Below are 19,781 nucleotides of genomic sequence, written 5' to 3'. Positions count from 1 at the left end.
AAAGAGAAACGATCACACCAGTTGATTTTCCAGGCAAGGTTGTTTTGCGCAAGGAAATGTGACCGTTTAAGCACTCACACGCTTCACATCAGCTCTGGCTCGCTCATAATGTCAGTGAGCGAGGATCGCCTGTGTCTCACCGTGATCATCCTCTCATTCAGTATTCAGCTGCTTTTTTTGTTGCCTTGAACAGTTGTTAATCGTGCTGCTTCTTGGTTCTAAAATCACATTTGCTCGCATATTAACAAACGGTCTTAAACTAAAATTATAATCTTCAGGGATGAGGCAGCTCTGGCAATTTAAAAAATATTTTTAACCAGCCAAAGTGGTTAGTGGGGGTGTCTATCTAACCGCCACAGCTGAAATCTACCTGCATTGGGCTGGCAGGTGTTGATGTCAAGCCCTAGTTTTTGGGCTTAAAAGCAATTTTTGCAGATAACGCATTTTTTAAAAAGATATAAGTTAGTAATACTTGTTAAAATATGCAAACTGGCAATATTATTATTGTCTTTATTATCTGTTCATTGATGGAATGTGGTCTGAAAAACAACTCAGTCAGAAGAATTCTTTTCACTGTAATCCACAGTCTCTGCAGGATTTTGTACTTTCTTTTTTGCAGATTTTACTGGTTTTCGTTAATTGTTTTGTTTGCAAAAATATACACAAATTTACATATCTTGATTCGTAATACATTTTTTTTACCCTGGGAACTATCTGTAATTTATATTAAGGAAACACTGAGACCAAAACAAAGAGAAACTAGAGTTTAGCCCTAACGCTTGCCACATCACATTTGAAATTTAAACCAATTGTTTAAAAAAAATGAAAAGTCATCCATGTTGTTTGACGACTATTTGAACTTGTCGAAGGAAATGATGCATTAAGTGTGTGCTTGTGTGTTTGTGTGTATGTGAGAGAAAAGGGCTTGTTATGACAGATGCATATGTACAACATATACTGTAGATGTTTAGATGCAACTCATGGCCTAGTTCAAACAGGCTTTGCACATTACGATAACATCACATGACACGAATCACACACCAGACAAGGGGAGTGTATTGACATCATGAGGTTTTGACAACATCTGCGGATACAATAATGTTTTTGCATGTAAAACTATCTCTAAAAAAACTAAACCGTGATGCCACATTTTCTTTTTTTTTGTTTTTGTTTTACATCAATGTTGGCATATTCTTCCTACTATGGATATCAATGGCAGTTTTTCCCCAACATTCTTCAGAATATCTCATTTTGTGTTTAACAGAAGAAATTCATAAACATTAGAATCATTTCTGTGAATAAAAATGGTAAGGAAATGTTCGTATTTTGGGTGAACTTATTAATTTACTCATTCAAAAAGCTTACAGTGCTTTTGGACCCTTAACAAGTGGGAGGCACATATGCAAACTGTTGTTATTCCTATAGAGCGTTCACCTGATTTGGATGTAAATACCCTCAAATTAAAGCTAACAGTCTGCAGTTAAAACACATCTTTTTCATTTCATTTCAAATTGGTTGTGTTTGTGTATAGAGCCAAAATTGTTAGTATTGTGTCGATGTCCAAATATTTATGGAGCTTACTGTAGGTCACTAAAATCTATTATATAATAGATATAATTTACTCACCTTCATGATCTGTAAAGCTTGGATGATTTTATTACTTGCGTGGAATGCATAATAAGATGTTTTACTGTAGCCTGAGGCGGTCCAGCTCCAGAAAGGACAAATAAAACATAACAAAGAGTTAATGGATGACTTTCCGTGCAGTAGATTTGAATATGTGCAAATGAAAACAAATTACAAAAGATATTTTGTAGAACAATTTATTTTTATTAAATTAATTATGTATTTCTTATAAATATTTTATATTTCTTTACTACTTTATTATTATTGTTATTATTATTATTATTATTATTATTATTATTAACCATTTAAAGAGATAGTTCATTCAAAGATGAACATTTACTCTGTAATTACCGATCCTCAAGTGCTTCCAAACATTTATGTCAAGAGTAAATGATGAGAGAATTTTCATATTTAGTTGAATACTTTTAATTAATTATTGAACTGTTTTTACATAAATGTGTAATCAAGTAAATACATTTAAAATAATGTTTAATGATGATTTAGTTTTAAAAGTCTTTATAAATATTATGTATTGCATAATTTTGTATATTTTGATAGTTATGGTTTTTCACATTTTAAAGCTATTTACAGTATTACTGAGTAATTTATTAATTTTATTAATGGCCTGATTTAATTTTACATTTTAGATTTTTCTAAATGTTTTTTTTTATTGTTTATTTTTTGTTTTAGCTTTTTTTACTTGTTAATTAAAACTTGTTCAATTTTTTTTTTTTTTTTTTTTTTTTTTTTTAGCAACTGCCTGAAATAAAATTTTTAAATTTCAATTTGCAATAATAGGACATTAAATAAAATAAAATGCTAGAAAATTAGCAAACGTTATTTAAAAAGTCATTGTTACAATTTTAAAGGCAATATGGCGATGATGCCAAACAAAGTGAAAAATAAATAATCACAAAATATTTTTTAATGATGTTGTTGTTAAAAATATAAAATTCAGAAATATTTAATACATTTAAAAGTTGAAATGCATAACCTATAAAACTGTTTACATTTTCAAGTCAATCTGTAAGGCTCAACGCTGGCACAGGGTATTAGGTAACAGTTCTATCAACAACACACACCATTCCTCAAGTCAATCCCTGCACAAATCAGCAATAATGTTTTATAATAATGGCAAATATAAGAAATAATACAATAATGGCAAATATAAGAAAAAACATGCCCTGATGTTGCATCACTCCCAAATTCAATCCACCGTCAAATGCCCCAGACGCTTCACACTAATGGCAATCTAACGGACAGGCAGATCAGGTTTAGTAGGTTGATCAACTGTCATTTTGTGATTACCCGTTACTTCCTGTCTGCAGGGCAAACCCGGCCTATCATGAGCTACTCCTGACAGTGCTGTGGTATGGAGTGGTCCATACATCTGCACTGGTCCGCTGCACTGCTGCACGCATGTTTGAGGTAAGCACTGACTCCAGTTCAGGCTTTAAAATATTGACATTGTTTATATATAGTTAATAAATTATATAATAATTATAGTTAATACATAATTTAAGTGCACTTAAAGCAATAGTTCACCCATAAAGTGGAATTTAGCCATTTACTCACTCATTTTTTGTTTGTTTGTTTGTTTGTTTGTTTGTTTTTTACACAGTAGAATATTACCACAGCCACCAGAATTTTATAACTATTAAAATGTCCATAGCAGTTTTTCTGATCATTCACTTTAGAGTGAACCCTGTGCCATTTTTGCCAGATCATATTCATCTGTTGAGGTGAAAAAATTCAATTACTAGCTTTCAATTAATGAACTCTGAAGGTGAATTACTGTCTTTTTGGGTCCGATAAAGAGCACATCTTTTTTTCTGCAAGGAGAATGTTGTTTTTGAAGGTCCAAAAAGCCAACAGCCAACAGTAGAAATTCTCCCTTTTCAATAGTATAATGCTATAATAAAACATTCCTATTTATTTCTGAGTATATTAAATGCATGGAAAACTAAGGGTACTGCAGTAATATGTGTTTTGTTTCAACAAAGTCATTATATTTTAAAATGATATTGGGTTTGGGCACTTATCCACCAAAGTGCTTTTGTGAAGCTTAAAATGCCAGCGCTCTTCCAAAAATGCTCAGTTTTGAGCACTTCTCCAACTGTCATCGCATTTTTAAAAAGACGCAGAGCGGTCAGTGCCTCTTCAAACTTTGGGCAATCTAAAAATATTAGCCACTCTTTTTGAAAACAAGTGAAAAAATTTAGCTTCTCTTAAAGGGTCACGAAACACCAAAACACATTTTTTGAGCTGTTGACAGTCGTATATGTGTCCCACACTGCTAAAAACACTATTAGGACACCTATATTTCACTAAAAAGTGTAAATTGGTTGTTTTTGCATTATTTCAAGCAAATTCGTACTTCCTGTTTGAAACTAATTTTTGAAGCTGCGTCACCGTCATGACATAATAGCGTGTGTTCCAGCGTGCAGACTGGGCGTCTGTGCCAAAGTGAGTCTTATTACGTCTTACAGTGTGTTGCATTAATGCATGAGTAAGGCTTGGTTCAAACCAATCAGCGCGCTCTATTGTGCAACTTCATTAATATTCATTAGTGTCACCGTGTTTACGCCACAAAGAAGCCACGATGTGTTGGCAAAACAAGCGTGAAGTGTTGCTTTTATAGTTTGCTGCCATTAAGTTTCGTTTTCATTTTCTCTCTGTGAGAGCTCAGCTGGATCACGTGTGAATTAACAGTGTACGCGACGCTCGACAACAATAACTTGGGTGTCTAAGGAGGAACATTGTTTACCTGAGAGCTGTTCACATCTGCAAACGCTGAAATCCGGATTCGCTTGTAACGTTAGTGTTCTCTTCATAAAAACGCGGCTCTTGTTGCTGGTGATTGTCCTGTCTCTACAGATTTGGTAAGTGAGCGACCAGTGCTCTTTGTTTATTCAGTTTGTTCGTATCGAATTAAGTTAACTATTGCACTGAGTGCAAACATAGCACCGCATTTTGTGACCGGAATAACACACGCGGCTTTCTGACGCTACCTGCCATGTGCATCTAAGTTTCTGGGAAATGCAGAGTTTTTTTTTCTCTCATTCGCCGTGCGGTATCAAACATTGCATGAAAAATACACGCTTAGAGCAGATCCTCGAATCAAATATCGCGTTTGTCGCAAGGGGCATGAATGAATTCCCTAAATGAAAGAGCCAAACTGCAGTTAAAATCCAACATTGAATAATTTGGCAAATTATTCGACTACAGATGTCCATGTAGGTTAAACACCATCACTTTCTCATGTGTGTGTATTTTGACTGAAACTCGCGCGTGCCCAAATAGACACTCCCACACCATCCCACTTTAGTTCCTCCGACACTCCCCCCTAAACAGAGCTGGACACGCCCACTTTTCTGACTTTTCTCCAAAGCAGAGGTGTGAAAACACCCTGCTGAAACGAGGGGGTTTCATGGCCCTTTAAGAAAAAATACTTTGGTGAACAGGCACCCTTAAAAAAGATTTTTCGTTAAAACTGAGGTCCTTGGTGGTTTAAAAAATCCATGTAAATCCACTTTAAAAGTCAAAAACATCGTTCTTGATGATACATCAAGGTGTTATGAAGCCAAACAATTGGATTGTGCAAGAAACGCAATGTTATTTACAGCATTATTACCTTTAATTCACAGCTAGGCTTCACAATAGTGCACTCACAAAAGTCTTTCTTTCACATTTTTGGGTGAACTATCCCTTTAAGTTTTAAGTCTGTCTTCATTTAGGCCAGTCAAATGATTAGTTTTCATCTAGTGCTTGTTTTTAGCTGAAATGTAATGTTTTTAAAATGCTGTTATGTAGTTTAAGGTGGTAAAAATGTATTTTCAGAGCTGTCCACACTCCCTCTAGGGCCCCCTTTGTGCCTTGTCCTCCCTGTTACTTGTCAAATCACTGAATGTTTACCTGTATTTGAAGTCGTTGCAGCTTTAAAGCATCCGTGTGTCTTTGCACCACAGCACGCTTGCTATTGCCATTTGAAAATTACGTAACAAACCCCTACATTTCATCCTCCCCACCCCGTACAAATCTGTTTTGAAGGTTCGAGGAGTGTTAATAAACTCTTCCTTCTGAGAAAAACCCCCTTCTCTTCATCTGTGGTCATAGCTTTAGTTAAATTTGCCTGGCCTCTTTAGCCTTTATTTTTGTTTACAGCCCCAATTGCAAAAAAAGTTTGGACATTTTGATATAAAAATCACTTGATTTTATTGCATTTTCTTATGTATGACTTTATTTGACTAACAAAAGTACAGAAAAAATCCAATGTTTTCACTGCCCACATAAATAGTTTTCTGCAAATGTACAGAAATTTTGTGTTCGCTGACATAAGACACAATCATTTTTGCTTCTCTTTGAACAGTGGCGATGTCATATGCACACATTTTACCAGTTCAGCTTGGTTGTCTAACCATACCTAGAAATCCATACAGAAAATAGTTTGCAACCATTCCAGGCTCACATGTAAATGCAAATGAAACCGTTTCTGACCATTCTTAGAACCATTTGTCCCGGTAATGAAAATTTACAAATTTTCCTTTTACAAAACTTATTTCTTTGGGAATTGAGGATAATCAGGATATAAATTTTCTTTTAGTTTTACAAATAAAATTGTCCAATCTCACATGACATAACATTAGTTGCTTAACAGTGTGTGGTTGTCATTGAATCCCTCGTATTCACCTGCCTATATGTGGAGGGTTCAGCGCTTTTTTTTTATACTGGCCCGATCAGGCCAGTGTTTCTGATTTTTACTTGCCCTAAAAATTTTTCTCTGGCTTCACCAAAAAACAAAAGAAGTTAATAGCAATTTTTTAGCCAAATGTAACTTCAGCAAAGCTTTTCTTAAAATACTGACAATTTAAAAAATACAATTGTGATGTAACTAAATTATAAAAAATACATGCATACATATACATACATACATACATACATACATACATACATACATACATACATACATGCATACATACATACATACATACATGAATACATACATACATGCACATGCACACACACACACACACACACACACACACACACACACACACACACACACACACACACACACACACACACACACACACACACACACACACACTTTTTTGACACCCACAGACATTGTCACCAAATATAAATCAGAGAGGTAAGACTTTCTCATAGCCTTATTTCAGTTGTCAAGTTTTGTAAAAATCTATCTTTTGAATATAGATATAGAATAATATAAAAATAAAAAGTTAGCTAGTTTTATGCATTTTAGGCTTAAATTGTTCAGATGAATAATAAATGAACCGGGACTGCAGTTAGATCATTAAGCAGATCAATGTTGATCTTTCTTTCCAGGTGTCTGTGCAGAAATTATCAAAACAATAGGCCTGATACAAAATATTATAAGAAAAAATTATGGAAAAATGATTAGATGGTAATTTTTGTCAATTTTCTTAACGAATAAACCACACTATTCCAGCATGCTTTTATTTTCATATTCAACATGGAACGCACATTTACTGGTAGGAATGACATCCCGCCCTATTCATATTCCTCTCTTCATTTAGCCATATATATGGCTATTACACAACCATAATACACTGTGATATAGTCTGGTACATTAGTTTATTGGATCATTTTGCTTTCTCACTACAATCGATCCACTCCAGAGTTTGTTTCAAGCTGAGACCACCTCATTTAGGCAGTCTCGGACGGATTGTTTTAGCGCGGATCGCAGATCGCGGATCGCACGATTGCTGCGTTCACATATGCTAAACGAATCACGCCAACTGGCCAAAAGAGACAGGTTCCGAAACAAACATCTAGGTGTGAAAAGTACTCTTTTTGTACGCAATTGACAAAGTCACAGACAAATTAAATTTTAGTGACAAGGCAGCACAGTAATGATCCTGTCTACTGTCCCGAGCGTCTCACATGCTGGCCCCAGTCCTTATCATCGAGCCCTGATGTGTATTTTTTTGTGTGTTGCAGCCATCAAAATTAGTTTATAGTTACAAAACGCATTGCATATATACCAAAAACTGGAAATCTTTTCTTTGTACTTTTGTCATTCAAAAAAAAAAAAAACATTTAAAGAGAATCAACAAATCTTGAAGTTCTTGATTTCATTAAATTTTACTAATGTCCCAACGATTTTGCAGTGGGGGTTGTAATTATTGTGTGTAGCGCCACTTTGGGCTTCCGTCATGTTTTATTTTTTCGTTGTATGTCTGCACTGTTTTTTAGTTTGTTACCGTTTTTTGTGTTCTTTTGTTCCTCTCTCTCTCTTTCTCTCTGCGGTGTTCATGACACTGTGCTCGCTCTTTCCATGCATCCTGTGTGACATCACCCCTGCTCTGACCAATCAGCTGTTGGTGAAGGGGGTGAATGAAACGCTAGTAGCTCAGAGAGTTGTTCCAGCACTTATCACTCTCTCCAGTGATCCTGAAATGTAAGTCTCCTCCTGCCTCCTTCATCCACGCACCTCGCTCTGCCTTGGTTCTGTCAGGAGGCCACGCCTTTATTATAAGCCCCTTCCTCCAGAAAGTGATGGACTGAGCCACTATTTATTGGGTTAAATAAATGCCCAGATAAACGCATCGAGACATTTCCACATAATCAATCACCCAATTGTTTTAATCACATTTAGCAACACCGTCCTTCAAAATTACCATTATCATAATGTGAAAAATAATCTTTATAATTACTATAATAGAGTAAAAAGGAAAATCTCCTCAATCAGAAGTCTGTATATATCTAAAACTGACCATTTTAGCGAATGTGCGTATTATATTATATTATATTATATTATATTATATTATATTATATTATATTATATTATATTATATTATATTAATAAACTAAACTAACCACAGTTAAAATCTAGTTGTTTATTAATATTATATTTGATATAGTAATATATTATATTAAAATAATATAATCAACATAATATGATTTTTTAGCAATTTTTTAGCAATTAAAAACAGTTGGAAACTAATTGCTAAAACTAATATATTATGTTAATTATATTATGGTACTATAATATATTACTATATCAAATTTCTATATTATATTAATAAACATTAGAGTTTAAAGTTTTAACTGTGTTTAATTGCAAAAACTGTTATATTATATTACAATATATTATTATATTATAAATTATTATATCATGTTATTGTTTATTAAATTGTATTATATTATATTATATTAATAAACAACTAGGTTTCAACTGTTTTTAAATGCTAAAAAAACTATTATATATAATATATAATATTATTATATTAATTATATTGTATTGTATTATTATATTGTATTATATTCATAAATAACTAGGTTTCAACTGTTTAATCGCTAAAAATTATTATATAATGGTAATTATATTGTAATACTAAATTAAATTACTATATTATATTATATTATATTATATTATTAAATAAAATGCATTTAAAACCTAGTTGGTTTGTTAATATTATATTTGATAAAGTAATTAATTTTAGCAATTAAAAACAGTTCAAAACTAAATGCTAAAAAAGTAATATATTATGTTAATTATATTATGGCACTATATTATATTACTATATCAAATTTTTATATCATATTAATTAACAATTAGGTTTCAACTGTGTTTAATTGCAAAAAAAGCATATTATATTATATTATATTATATTATATTAGATTAGATTAGATTACAAATGGAAAAACTAATTAAATTGTTCAAATCTAGAAATATGCTTCTTTTTTTATATGGCCGCATTAAACAAACAAAACTAAAAAACACTATCCCACCTGATACAGAGTAATTACTCTTTGTATATTTGGGATTCTCTCTAATGTTGCTGTACTGTATACAATTGCTGGCCCTCCAGATGAAACCAAGGCTCGAGAGACTTGTGCGTATTTTTGTCTCACATGCTCGATGTACTAACACTCTTCATTCAGCCTCCACTAAACCACCGCACGCTCCGTGAAGCTGCCTTGCTTTCCACAATCCATCCATGCCTTCAGTCGAGCTCATCTGTTCATCCGTTTGGCTGCCAATCGATCTCTCCCCTTCCCCAAAATAAACCCTTAGCACTAAAATCTCCGTTCCCTGCTAGATTGTTGGCCATCTGTGTTTGACCCCCTCGTCTCTCTTTTGCATCTGACTGGTTTGCAGCGGGTTCTTCGAGGCATGAGCGAAGCCTTAATTGACAAGCGAGTAGCCCCGGCCCTTATTACCTTGTGCAGTGGTCCTGAATTGTGAGTTAACCACAGCTATGAGACCTTTTAAACAAAACAAAACAATATCTCCTCTCCGCATTCTATTGGTTGGATGTTTTTATTTTACATTTTTGTTCATTTCTGTTATGGTTTTTATCATACTCATATGGGATTGATCATTAATCATCTTGCTTGCCACATTTTCCATAAAGTGATTGATTTGCATCTCATAGTTTTGTTCCATCTTTTGATCATGTTATTGGGGATTGTGTGGTTTCTTTTGGACGTGCACTGACAGGTTTTGTGTGGTTTTAGCTCGGTGAGGATATCTACGATACCTGCCTTCGGGACAATTATGGAAACTGTTACGCAAAAAGAGGTACTGCTTTGTTTTTGTTGTTGCTTGTTTAAGGTCATGCAGTATATTATAAAATGCAACATATAATATAACCTTTAAAACCCAAAAACCGAGGGTGGTGATGCAAATTTTTTGGACTAGTGGTTTTAGAAAAATTTCATGCCACTGAATCATGTGTCCCTGCTTAAATTGTCATTATTATAGTGTAATAGAGAATTGTATAAAAAAAAAACAAATCCTTAAATTAATTAGGTGAATACTTGTTATTATCATTATTGTTGTTGTTGTTGTTATTATCATTATTATTATTATTATTATTATTATTATTATCATTATTATTATCAATAATAATATTAGTACCTTTTTCAATAACAAAAATGGTTATTAATTAAAACCATTTTAGCTAAAATAATTTGTGTGTGTGTGTGTGTATGTATATATATATATATATATATATATATATATATATATATATATATATATATATATATATATATATATATATATAGTGTGTGTGTGTTACTCCAAATTATATATATATATATATATATATATATATATATATACATATTAATGCTGTTAATCAATGTGTGTATGTGTCAATGTGTGTGTGTGTGTGTGTGTGTGTGTGTGTGTGTGTGTGTGTGTGTGTGTGTGTGTGTGTGTGTGTGTGTATATATATATATATATATATATATATATATATATACATACATACTAGTGCTGTCAATCGATCAAAAAAAAATTAACTAATCACGATTAATCGCAATTAATCACATTTAAAAGACTGAAACTTATCATTTTGGCTAATCAAATGTAAAATTATCATAAATGCAAGACTAAGACTAATGAAATTCAAAATAAAATTGTTTATTAGAATTTTTGTTTAACTTGTAACACAGATTTCTTTATGTAAACAACCAACCCACAATAAACCATCAAGATCCTGGCTTGACAGCCGCATTTATTACAGAAATTAAAACACAGGCATGTTAATGCCATTTGAATTTTAAAACAATCAATGCCAATAAAGAAAAAAATGCAAAAAAAATGCCAAAATACAGGCATTGCAGATATGGAAATTGGAAAATTATGATAATAATAATAATAAAGTATTGAATACAAACAATTGAACTCATTGTAAAGTTGTATTGCTGTGAGTTGAGAACATTAATTATAAAGTAGAAACAATTTTGCTTAGTCCTCCTTAACATTCATCCAGTTGCTAAGACAGTCCAGTCTGTTGACATTATCGGGGGACAATGTGGACCTTTTCTTTTGAATGATGTGAGCTTGGAGTGCAATGCTAATCTCAAGGCAATTCAAAACTTTTTGATTTAGTGGCTACGGACAACAGTGTTTTGTTGCTAAGAAACGCACGCGCGCACACACACACAGACACGCAGACCAGGCTCGTGCAGAGGGGGGTGGCCCAATGGCTAGAGCAACTGCCCGTCTGCCCTCATTGGCTGAGGTGCACTTCTCAGGAGGCACTTGCTCTTCACTTTGCGATCGCGTTAAGCACCTGCCCCTGTAAGGGTCTGTGTTCTGAGCACGGGCCTGACACAGACGCACAGACAGATAGACAGACACACAGACACGCACAATTCGTGCAATGACAGGGCAGTCGGAGCAACTTCCTTCAGATTCAACACGCATGATCGCATTCATCAAATTTGCTTAAACTAAACGTTCTAAAGTATGGTTGTATTTCACAAGGATTCTGACACAACAACACGAAGCATATGCTTTTGTTGCGTTTAGGGAGGAAACACGTCAATCTTAATGTAACAATGGAGGGCTCATGCAGAAAGGCATGAAGAGGAATACGCTGTCTTTGAAAGCTCGCGACTTCATTTTACACTTTCTGAGTACATTTACATAAGACACCAATACTCCAATTTTAATATGATTAAGATAATACTCTTATTAAGAATCTACCATGTAAGCAGTGATTTTTGATTACCTATAAGGACCACCGAATCACAAAATGTGGACGTTTTTCTTTCCATTCGCCATGCGGTAACAAATTACATTAAAACAGAAGTCGAAAGTTAAAAATGACACACCTGAAATTGCATGAAACTCTGGAGAGCCTTGTGATGTGACATTAATTGTTTTATACTGAAACTTGCCTTTAAAAAGTGCTTCCTTAGTCTTATCTATATTACTTTGCATGTTAAACAAACGTCAACCACAACAGGAAGTAAATAAAACCTGCAACTGCGTTAATTGCATTAAATTTTTTTTATAAATATAAATATATAATTTGTAGTAAGTTTTGATTATTAATATTGCATAATGTAAATGTAATTGTTTTGTTAGAACAAATTATATTAAAACTTACTACAAGATACTAAAGTAACAGATGTTTGTGTATATATTTTACTCGAGTTTATCTCTTAAATATTTAATTATTTAGAATATTGAAATAATCGTATGTATTAGGGTTGTGACGATGAGGAAATTTGCCCACCGGTTAATCAACATGTGACAAAACCGGCAATACCGGAATCAGCGTGGGGGTGGTTGTTTCCTCTTTTTTTTTTGCGTTTAAATTGCTTAAAATGCGTGCGTATAATACTTTCACTTTCAGTTTTGCGGCAATTGTTTGAATGGACGAATGTGATGAATGTTTGAATGTTTTTAAAATGAATAATAAAATACAATAGAAAGATAAATAATTAAATTGCACAAAGTTTAAATAAGATTAAACGAATGTACAAGGAAGAAATATAAAAGAAAAACTTTCAAAATTACATTACAAAAATGACAGGTCGACACAGTCTTTAAAAAAATTAAATAAAATAAATAAACAAAGACACTGTAATTTGGCATTTATTAACAGTGAGGTTTACATGTTTTTTTTGCCAGGAATCCTGGCCAATATGTTGACCATCTCTGGGTTAAGATGGGATCTTGTGGGGCTCACTATGTTCCCCATCGTGCTGAACACACTCTCAGATGCACAGCTTGTTGCGCACACACAAAGATGGCTTTTTGGTTACATTTGCCAACAGGGGGAACATATTTAGTTGTCTTTTGTTGGCCTGCCTGCTTTTGATTTCTTAAAGTAATAATTAGCCTAATTCATTATATATTAATAGCTTAGTCCTTATGAACAATCCGTTTATAAAATACTTTGTTAACGAATCTAAAGGCTATTGAAGAATAAACCGAATATGAAATATGATCCTTGCATAATGATCACAACTAAACAAGCTAGCACTCATTTTATATATAAACTTTAAATTAAAAAATGAAAGAAGTGTTAAGAAATTAAACATTATGTAGAAAATCTAAAGACTACAGGCTAAATAAAAGCGCCTTGTCAGAGCTAAACATCACCGCACGCGAGTCAGTTTACAGCTTCAGTAAAGATCAGACAGCCTATATAGATCACACAACCTCAATAAACAACATGTAAATGGATAAATATGTTGATAAGTATTGTTATGGAATGTTTATAACTATATGATCTTGCTTTTTTGGTTATATCGATACCAGCTTTGAGCTCTCTCTCACAAGCGGCAGTTGACAGGCGCTGCAAGGTGTCGTATGTCAGTGGCGGATTACACACAGCATACCCTGGCCAGATGTTTTATTTGTTGCCGATTTGAGTGTTGTTCCTTTTTTAAAATACCTTTTATTTTTAAATTCTCTTAAGTTAATGTTGTCTATCGATTAATATAATCTCCCTCTGAGATATTAGAGTTCAGTAATGTGGTGCGCAGTATATAATCGTTAATCTTAAATAGACTGAGCATATTTTTATTAATATTAAGACACATTAATACAAACTAGCCACCCTTTTGAGTTTTTTTCGTTTATGTATATTTTTATCAAACGAAAAATGCAATGAATAGTTTATTTTGGTTTTCATTTTATTAGAATTAATATTATTAATAGGCTACACAACTCCTACATAACATTGGCTCCAATTGCGTTGTGACAGATAAAGATAGACTTTTTGACTCAAGGACATTTGTGCCTATTATTTTCAGTGCTGTATTTTAACAGATTTCGCAAAGGCTTCAGCTATTCTACCTGTCAGCTGCACCAGCCTCAGTTTTGCGACTTGACCTGTGTGGCGTCTCGATGTCTGAATGACAGCCAGAGAGAGATGAGATTAGACCTCATATTCGATGTTTAGCCGCACTTCACAATTAATTTATAGCAATTTTTATTATTGGCTCACCTAAATTAACTTTTCATTTATTAAAAGCCGAAATATTTCCAGACAGACAAAGCAACCTTGGGTTTTTAAAGAGAGCGGCCTCGGTGATAAAAGACGCTTACACGGATAAAAGACGATTACACTCTTGTAGGCCTATTCATTTTTTTATTTTTAAAATTTAAAAAAAAAATTAAACGCATAATAAAGTGCAAAAAAAAGAGCTGAACTTCGGAAAAAGTGCTCACTGCGGTTGCCGCGCATGCTCTCGTCTTATGTAAATTATTACGAATTATATTTTCCATTTAATTCAAATAAATATTTAATAAAAAAAAAACAACAAATAAAAAAACAAATGTGGGGAAGGTGTCATGGTGGAAACGTGATGTCACCGGTGTTGCGTCTTAAAACCGGTATCACCGTCAACACCGTCTATCGTAGCAAGCCTAGTATGTATTTGTTTTATAATATTTTTATAGGTGTTTTATAAAAATTTTCTAGTATTAAATAAAATGAGGGCTCCTGGGCTTGAATTAACTACTAAATAATTACATTTTAAAATGCATTAAAAATATTAATTGATTTTTTTTTGTTTAGTTTTTTTACAAGAAAAATAGATATAAAAACCATAATATTAATTAGCACTTTAAAAAAAAAACTGTATACATTAGCAATAAATTCAGTTGGGTCTTCTTGGCTTGAATTAACAAGTAAATTATTATAATTTAAAATACATCAAATAAATATTAATTGAGATATTTAAAATATATAAGCAGTTGAAGTCAGAATTATTAGCCTCCTTTTTATTTATTTTTTAAAAATATTTCTCAAATCATGTTTAACAGAGCAAGGAAATCTTCACTGTATGTCTGATAATATTTTTGTCTTCTAGAAAGTCCTATTTGTTTTATTTCAGCTAAAAAAAAAGCTTAAAAGCAGATTTAAATTTAAAAAAAACATTTTAAGGTCAAAATTATTAGCCCCTTTAAGCAATTTTTTTTCCCGACTGTCTGCAGAACAAACCATGATTATACAATAACTTGCCTAATTACCCTTACCTGCCTAGTTACCCTAATTAACCTAGTTAAGCCTTTAAATGTCACTTTAAGCTGTGTAAAAGTGTCTTGAAAAATATATAGTCAAATATTATTTACTGTCGTCATGACAAAGATCAAATAAATCGGTGAATAGAAATGAGTTATTAAAACTATTATGTTTAGAAATGTTGAAAAAATCTTCTCTCAGTTAAACAGAGATTGGGGGAAAAATAAATAGGGGGCTATAATAAAGGGGGACTAATAATTCTGACTTCAACATATATATATATATATATATATATATATATATATATATATATATATATATATATATATATATATATATATATATAAACCATAATATAAATCTAAATTATCTAAAAAATGTATACATTAGCAATAAAATTAAATTTGGGCTTCTGGGCTTGAATTATCAATTCAAATTTAATTCAAAAACTGTAGACATCAGTGCCCTTTAACAGTCATCATAACTGCGTGGTTGACCTTTTGTGCGCAAGTCATCCTCATAATGAAAACAAATAAATTTGCTTAGAGTGATGTCAGGAACACAATTTTTTTGTTTGTGTTGTTGTTTAATAGGTTATTCTGTGTTTTTACTGTGTTTTGTAGCTGCTAGAAAGAGTGAAAATGCAGCTGGCCTCTTTTCTGGAAGACCCCCAGTATCAGGACCAGCATTCTTTGCACATGGAAATTATCAAGACATTTGGAAGAGTAGGACCCAACGCAGAGCCCCGCTTCAGAGATGAATGTAAGCACAAATATTCAGCAGCAACCAAACGCAAGCTTATGCAAAGAAGCTTTTCACTGACTGCATGAAGAAAAACACAATAGCGTGTTGTAATGTCATGCTTCAGTGGATGTTTTGCCCTGTTGTTTTTTTTTTTTCATGTTCTGTCCTCTGTCTGTTTTTATCCACAGTTGTTCTTCCTCATTTGCACAAACTGGCTCTGTGCAACAACCAGCAGACGGTTGAGAGTAAAAGAATTGACATTGCCACTCAACTCTTCGAGGCCTACAGCGCTTTATCCTGCTGTTGTATCCTTCATCATCAGTTCTGCAGTGTTTTTCATGCAGTTTAGAAGTACTTTTGAGTGTTAATCGCCTTTCAGTTTGTCTCAGATAATGTAGCATGGTGTTTAGTATTAGCATAATGCATAGTCCACTTTGCTGTTAAATCCAGTCGCAAAAAAGTTGTGCTGTTGGTAAATACTTATATATTTTTGTGACAACACACACGTGACAATATTCCAACGAGCTGTTTGACACACTCTAGCTTGTTTGATTACTTTTCTATGGCTTTTTTAATGTTACTAGCATGTTATTTTACATTAGCCCCTTTCACACATACAGACCTTTCCGGAAAATTGCCGGCAATTTTCCGGAAAGGTTGTATGTGTGAACAGGTCCTTTTTGAAAATACCGGTAAATTCGTTCTGGCTATTTTCCGGAAAGAGAAGTTGTAACATTACCGGCAATTTGCCGGAATGCTGCGCTGTGTGAATGCAGAAGGAAGATTACCGTAATAAGCGCGTGCACGTCTAGAACGTGCTGACGTGAGACGTCTGCTTTAGCCAATCACAACAGTCAGACGCATTTACGTCCGCGCGGTTTGTGAGGATAAAAGCCTTTGAATATTTTTCCAGACACATTTAGCTGCTAGAAGTTAGTCAGATCACGTTTATATGTTCTTCTTAATGTCAACTGTGTAAATAATCATCGATGAGATGCTTATGATAAGCTGTTGTTTGTTTACCTTCAAGCTTTGCGTGTGCCTGTAAAACAGCCTGTGAGCGCCTGCACACGCACATATTATGAACATCTCGACATGCGAAAGTGATCCTGCGAAAGTTGTTCACAATATTGATCATCCACAGAGTTTGTTATTTAGTCAAATGTTTACAAATACAAGTGCAGCCGTTTAAAGCTCATTTGTGGTGAATGATGTCAGAATTTACCGGTATTTTGGAATGGATGTGTGAATGCTCTTTTCCGGAAAATTTCCGTAACGTCCTCGCCTGTGTGAACAGCGCTTTTTTGAATATACCGGTAAAGTCGTTCCGGAAATTTTCCGGATATTTACCGGTAACACTGTGTGAAAGGGGCTATTGTCAGCATGTTTTAGCGTCTTACTAACATGTTTTAGCTTGTTAATAGAATGTAACTGATATATTTTAGCAGATATTTTTAGCACATTGTTAGGATTTTATGTCTCTGACACATTGCTTGCATGTTTTATCGAATTTCTATAGCTTTTTTAAATGTTTCTGATGTTATTAGCATGTTCTTTTACATTGCCAGCATGTTTCAGCATCTTAGCAATGTGTTTTAGCTTGTTGATAGAATGTTACTGACATGTTTTTAGCACATTTTAACAGATATTGTTTTACGTTGTTTTAGTATGATTTATAATACGTATATCTAATGATTGTTGTATTGTGTAGTTACCTTTTTAGTTTTGTTTTGTACACCATAATGAGCAACACCACAGAAACATATAAACACACAATAGTACAGTACACTCGCAACAAATAGTTTTAGCATGACGGATTTGCTTAATATCACATTCTAACGTACTGCTAGCATGTTTTATGTTTTGTTAACTATTTGGAAAGAAACTTGCACGTTATTACATTGCTAACATTGTATTATGTTTCTGACACATTGCTAGCGTGTTTTATCACATTGCTATACCTTTTTTTTAATGTTGCCAATGTTATTAGGATGTTATTTTTATATTGTCAACATGTTTTAGCATCTTAGTAACATGTTTTATCTTGTTAATAGAATGTAACTGACATGTCTTAGCACATTTTTAGCAGATATTGTAAGCACATTGTTTGTATGTTATTTCTCTAACACATTGCTAGCAGGTTTCCTCACATTTCTATAGCTTTGTAATGTTGCTAATGTTACTAACATGTTCTTACACATTGCCAGCGTGTTTTAGCATACAAGCATTTCTCAGGTCGCAAAAAACGCCACATACAAACATTTCAAAGGCTTTAAATGGACATCTCCATCTTAAAACATCTCATTACAGCTAAAAAACCAGACTCAAGTCGTCAGTACAATCTGTCAGCAGGAACCAACTACTTAAACAGCGACTGTGTTGCCATTGTGTTCATGTGCTCAACAGAAATGACTGTGATTGGCTGTGAAGCTCATCAGTTCACCACACTCACCATTGTTTACTGTGTAACCACAGATACAGGGACACTGGAGCGTTTTAAAGCTGCGAATCATCAGCGGATTGCTTGTATGTCAGCTTATAGACAAACCACTTGATCGATGTGACTTTAAAACACTCTAATGTCCCTGTATCTGTGGTTACACTCAGTAAACAGTAGTGAGTTTGATAAACTGATGACCTTCACAGCCAATCACAGTCATTTCTGTTGAGCATGTGACTACAATGGCAAATCAGAGCTGTTTAAGAATGTGCTCAGTAGCGCACAAATGTCAGCGAGAAATTGACCTTTTTTTTTTTTGGTACCGATTGGTACCGAATTCCAGTATCGTGACAACCCTATATGCACAGCTAGTGTTTTCCAGCCAACGGTAAACTTCCAGTGAAAGGTTAAAGTGACTATTTTTAATTTCATAAGGTTCTTTTTACAGCCTTGATGTTGTAATGTAATTAACATAATCAGTTAAATAGGCTTAATCACTCATTTAGTTGTCAAAGCGTAAAATGAGATGAAAGACGAATGCAAAAGCTTATAACAAGATGAGCGATAGCGCCATCAGGGGGAGCAAGCTAGCGCAGAAACTCCATTGAAAATACTGGAGTAAAATAAATTTCCATATAATTTATAGACATGGTAAGGTCAAATTGAGTTTATTGCAGTGCCTGTCTGAGGCCCACTGTATATTGTATACCTATCAGGCAATGAAGATAACTGATTTGTAAAGTATTCAGATCTTAAACATGGTGATTTTGAAACGGCATTGGAAGCGATTGGGCTGGCGGACTGAAAATTAAAAGTCTGTGTGCAGATACCCCATTGACATGAATCCACATCAAATCAACACATAAACAAACAAAACAAATTTAAACAACAGATTTAAAAACATTTCAAAAGAAAGTCAAAAAGCCTGTCAAACAAAATCACAAAAAAAAAAGGTTTTATTTAATGGAAAATATTCATATACCATACCAATTTTTCAATCAATTTTTTTTTCCTAAAATAATCAATGCCCCCACTCCTTCAATTCTGTTCAGACTTTTATTTATTCTGTTTTACATTGCCAACACGTTTTAGCATCTTAGTAACGTTTTAGCCTGTTAATAGAATGTTACTGACATTTTAAGCACATTTTAGCTGATATTGTTAGGATTTTATGTCTTTAACATATTGCTAGCATGTTTTAT

General features: G+C 33.4%; 1 protein-coding gene across 31 annotated transcripts in view; it reads left to right on the top strand.

The window, feature by feature from the left end:
• The window catches only part of relch (RAB11 binding and LisH domain, coiled-coil and HEAT repeat containing), a 158,506-nt gene that overhangs the window by 127,219 nt on the left and 11,506 nt on the right, over positions 1 to 19,781 (top strand). For 16 of the 31 annotated variants that reach the window (XM_073940156.1, XM_073940154.1, XM_073940152.1 and 13 more), the window contains 5 exon segments: positions 2,955 to 3,054; positions 7,989 to 8,071; positions 10,135 to 10,198; positions 16,019 to 16,157; positions 16,328 to 16,444. In XM_073940156.1, the coding sequence (XP_073796257.1) occupies positions 2,955 to 3,054; positions 7,989 to 8,071; positions 10,135 to 10,198; positions 16,019 to 16,157; positions 16,328 to 16,444 (503 nt within the window). 31 annotated transcript variants of the gene reach the window in all.

This window comes from Danio rerio, chromosome 24, assembly GCF_049306965.1.
Source record: "Danio rerio strain Tuebingen ecotype United States chromosome 24, GRCz12tu, whole genome shotgun sequence".
In the NCBI taxonomy this organism is placed as follows: Eukaryota; Metazoa; Chordata; class Actinopteri; order Cypriniformes; family Danionidae; genus Danio; species Danio rerio.
This window is presented reverse-complemented; position numbering and strand designations above follow the sequence as displayed.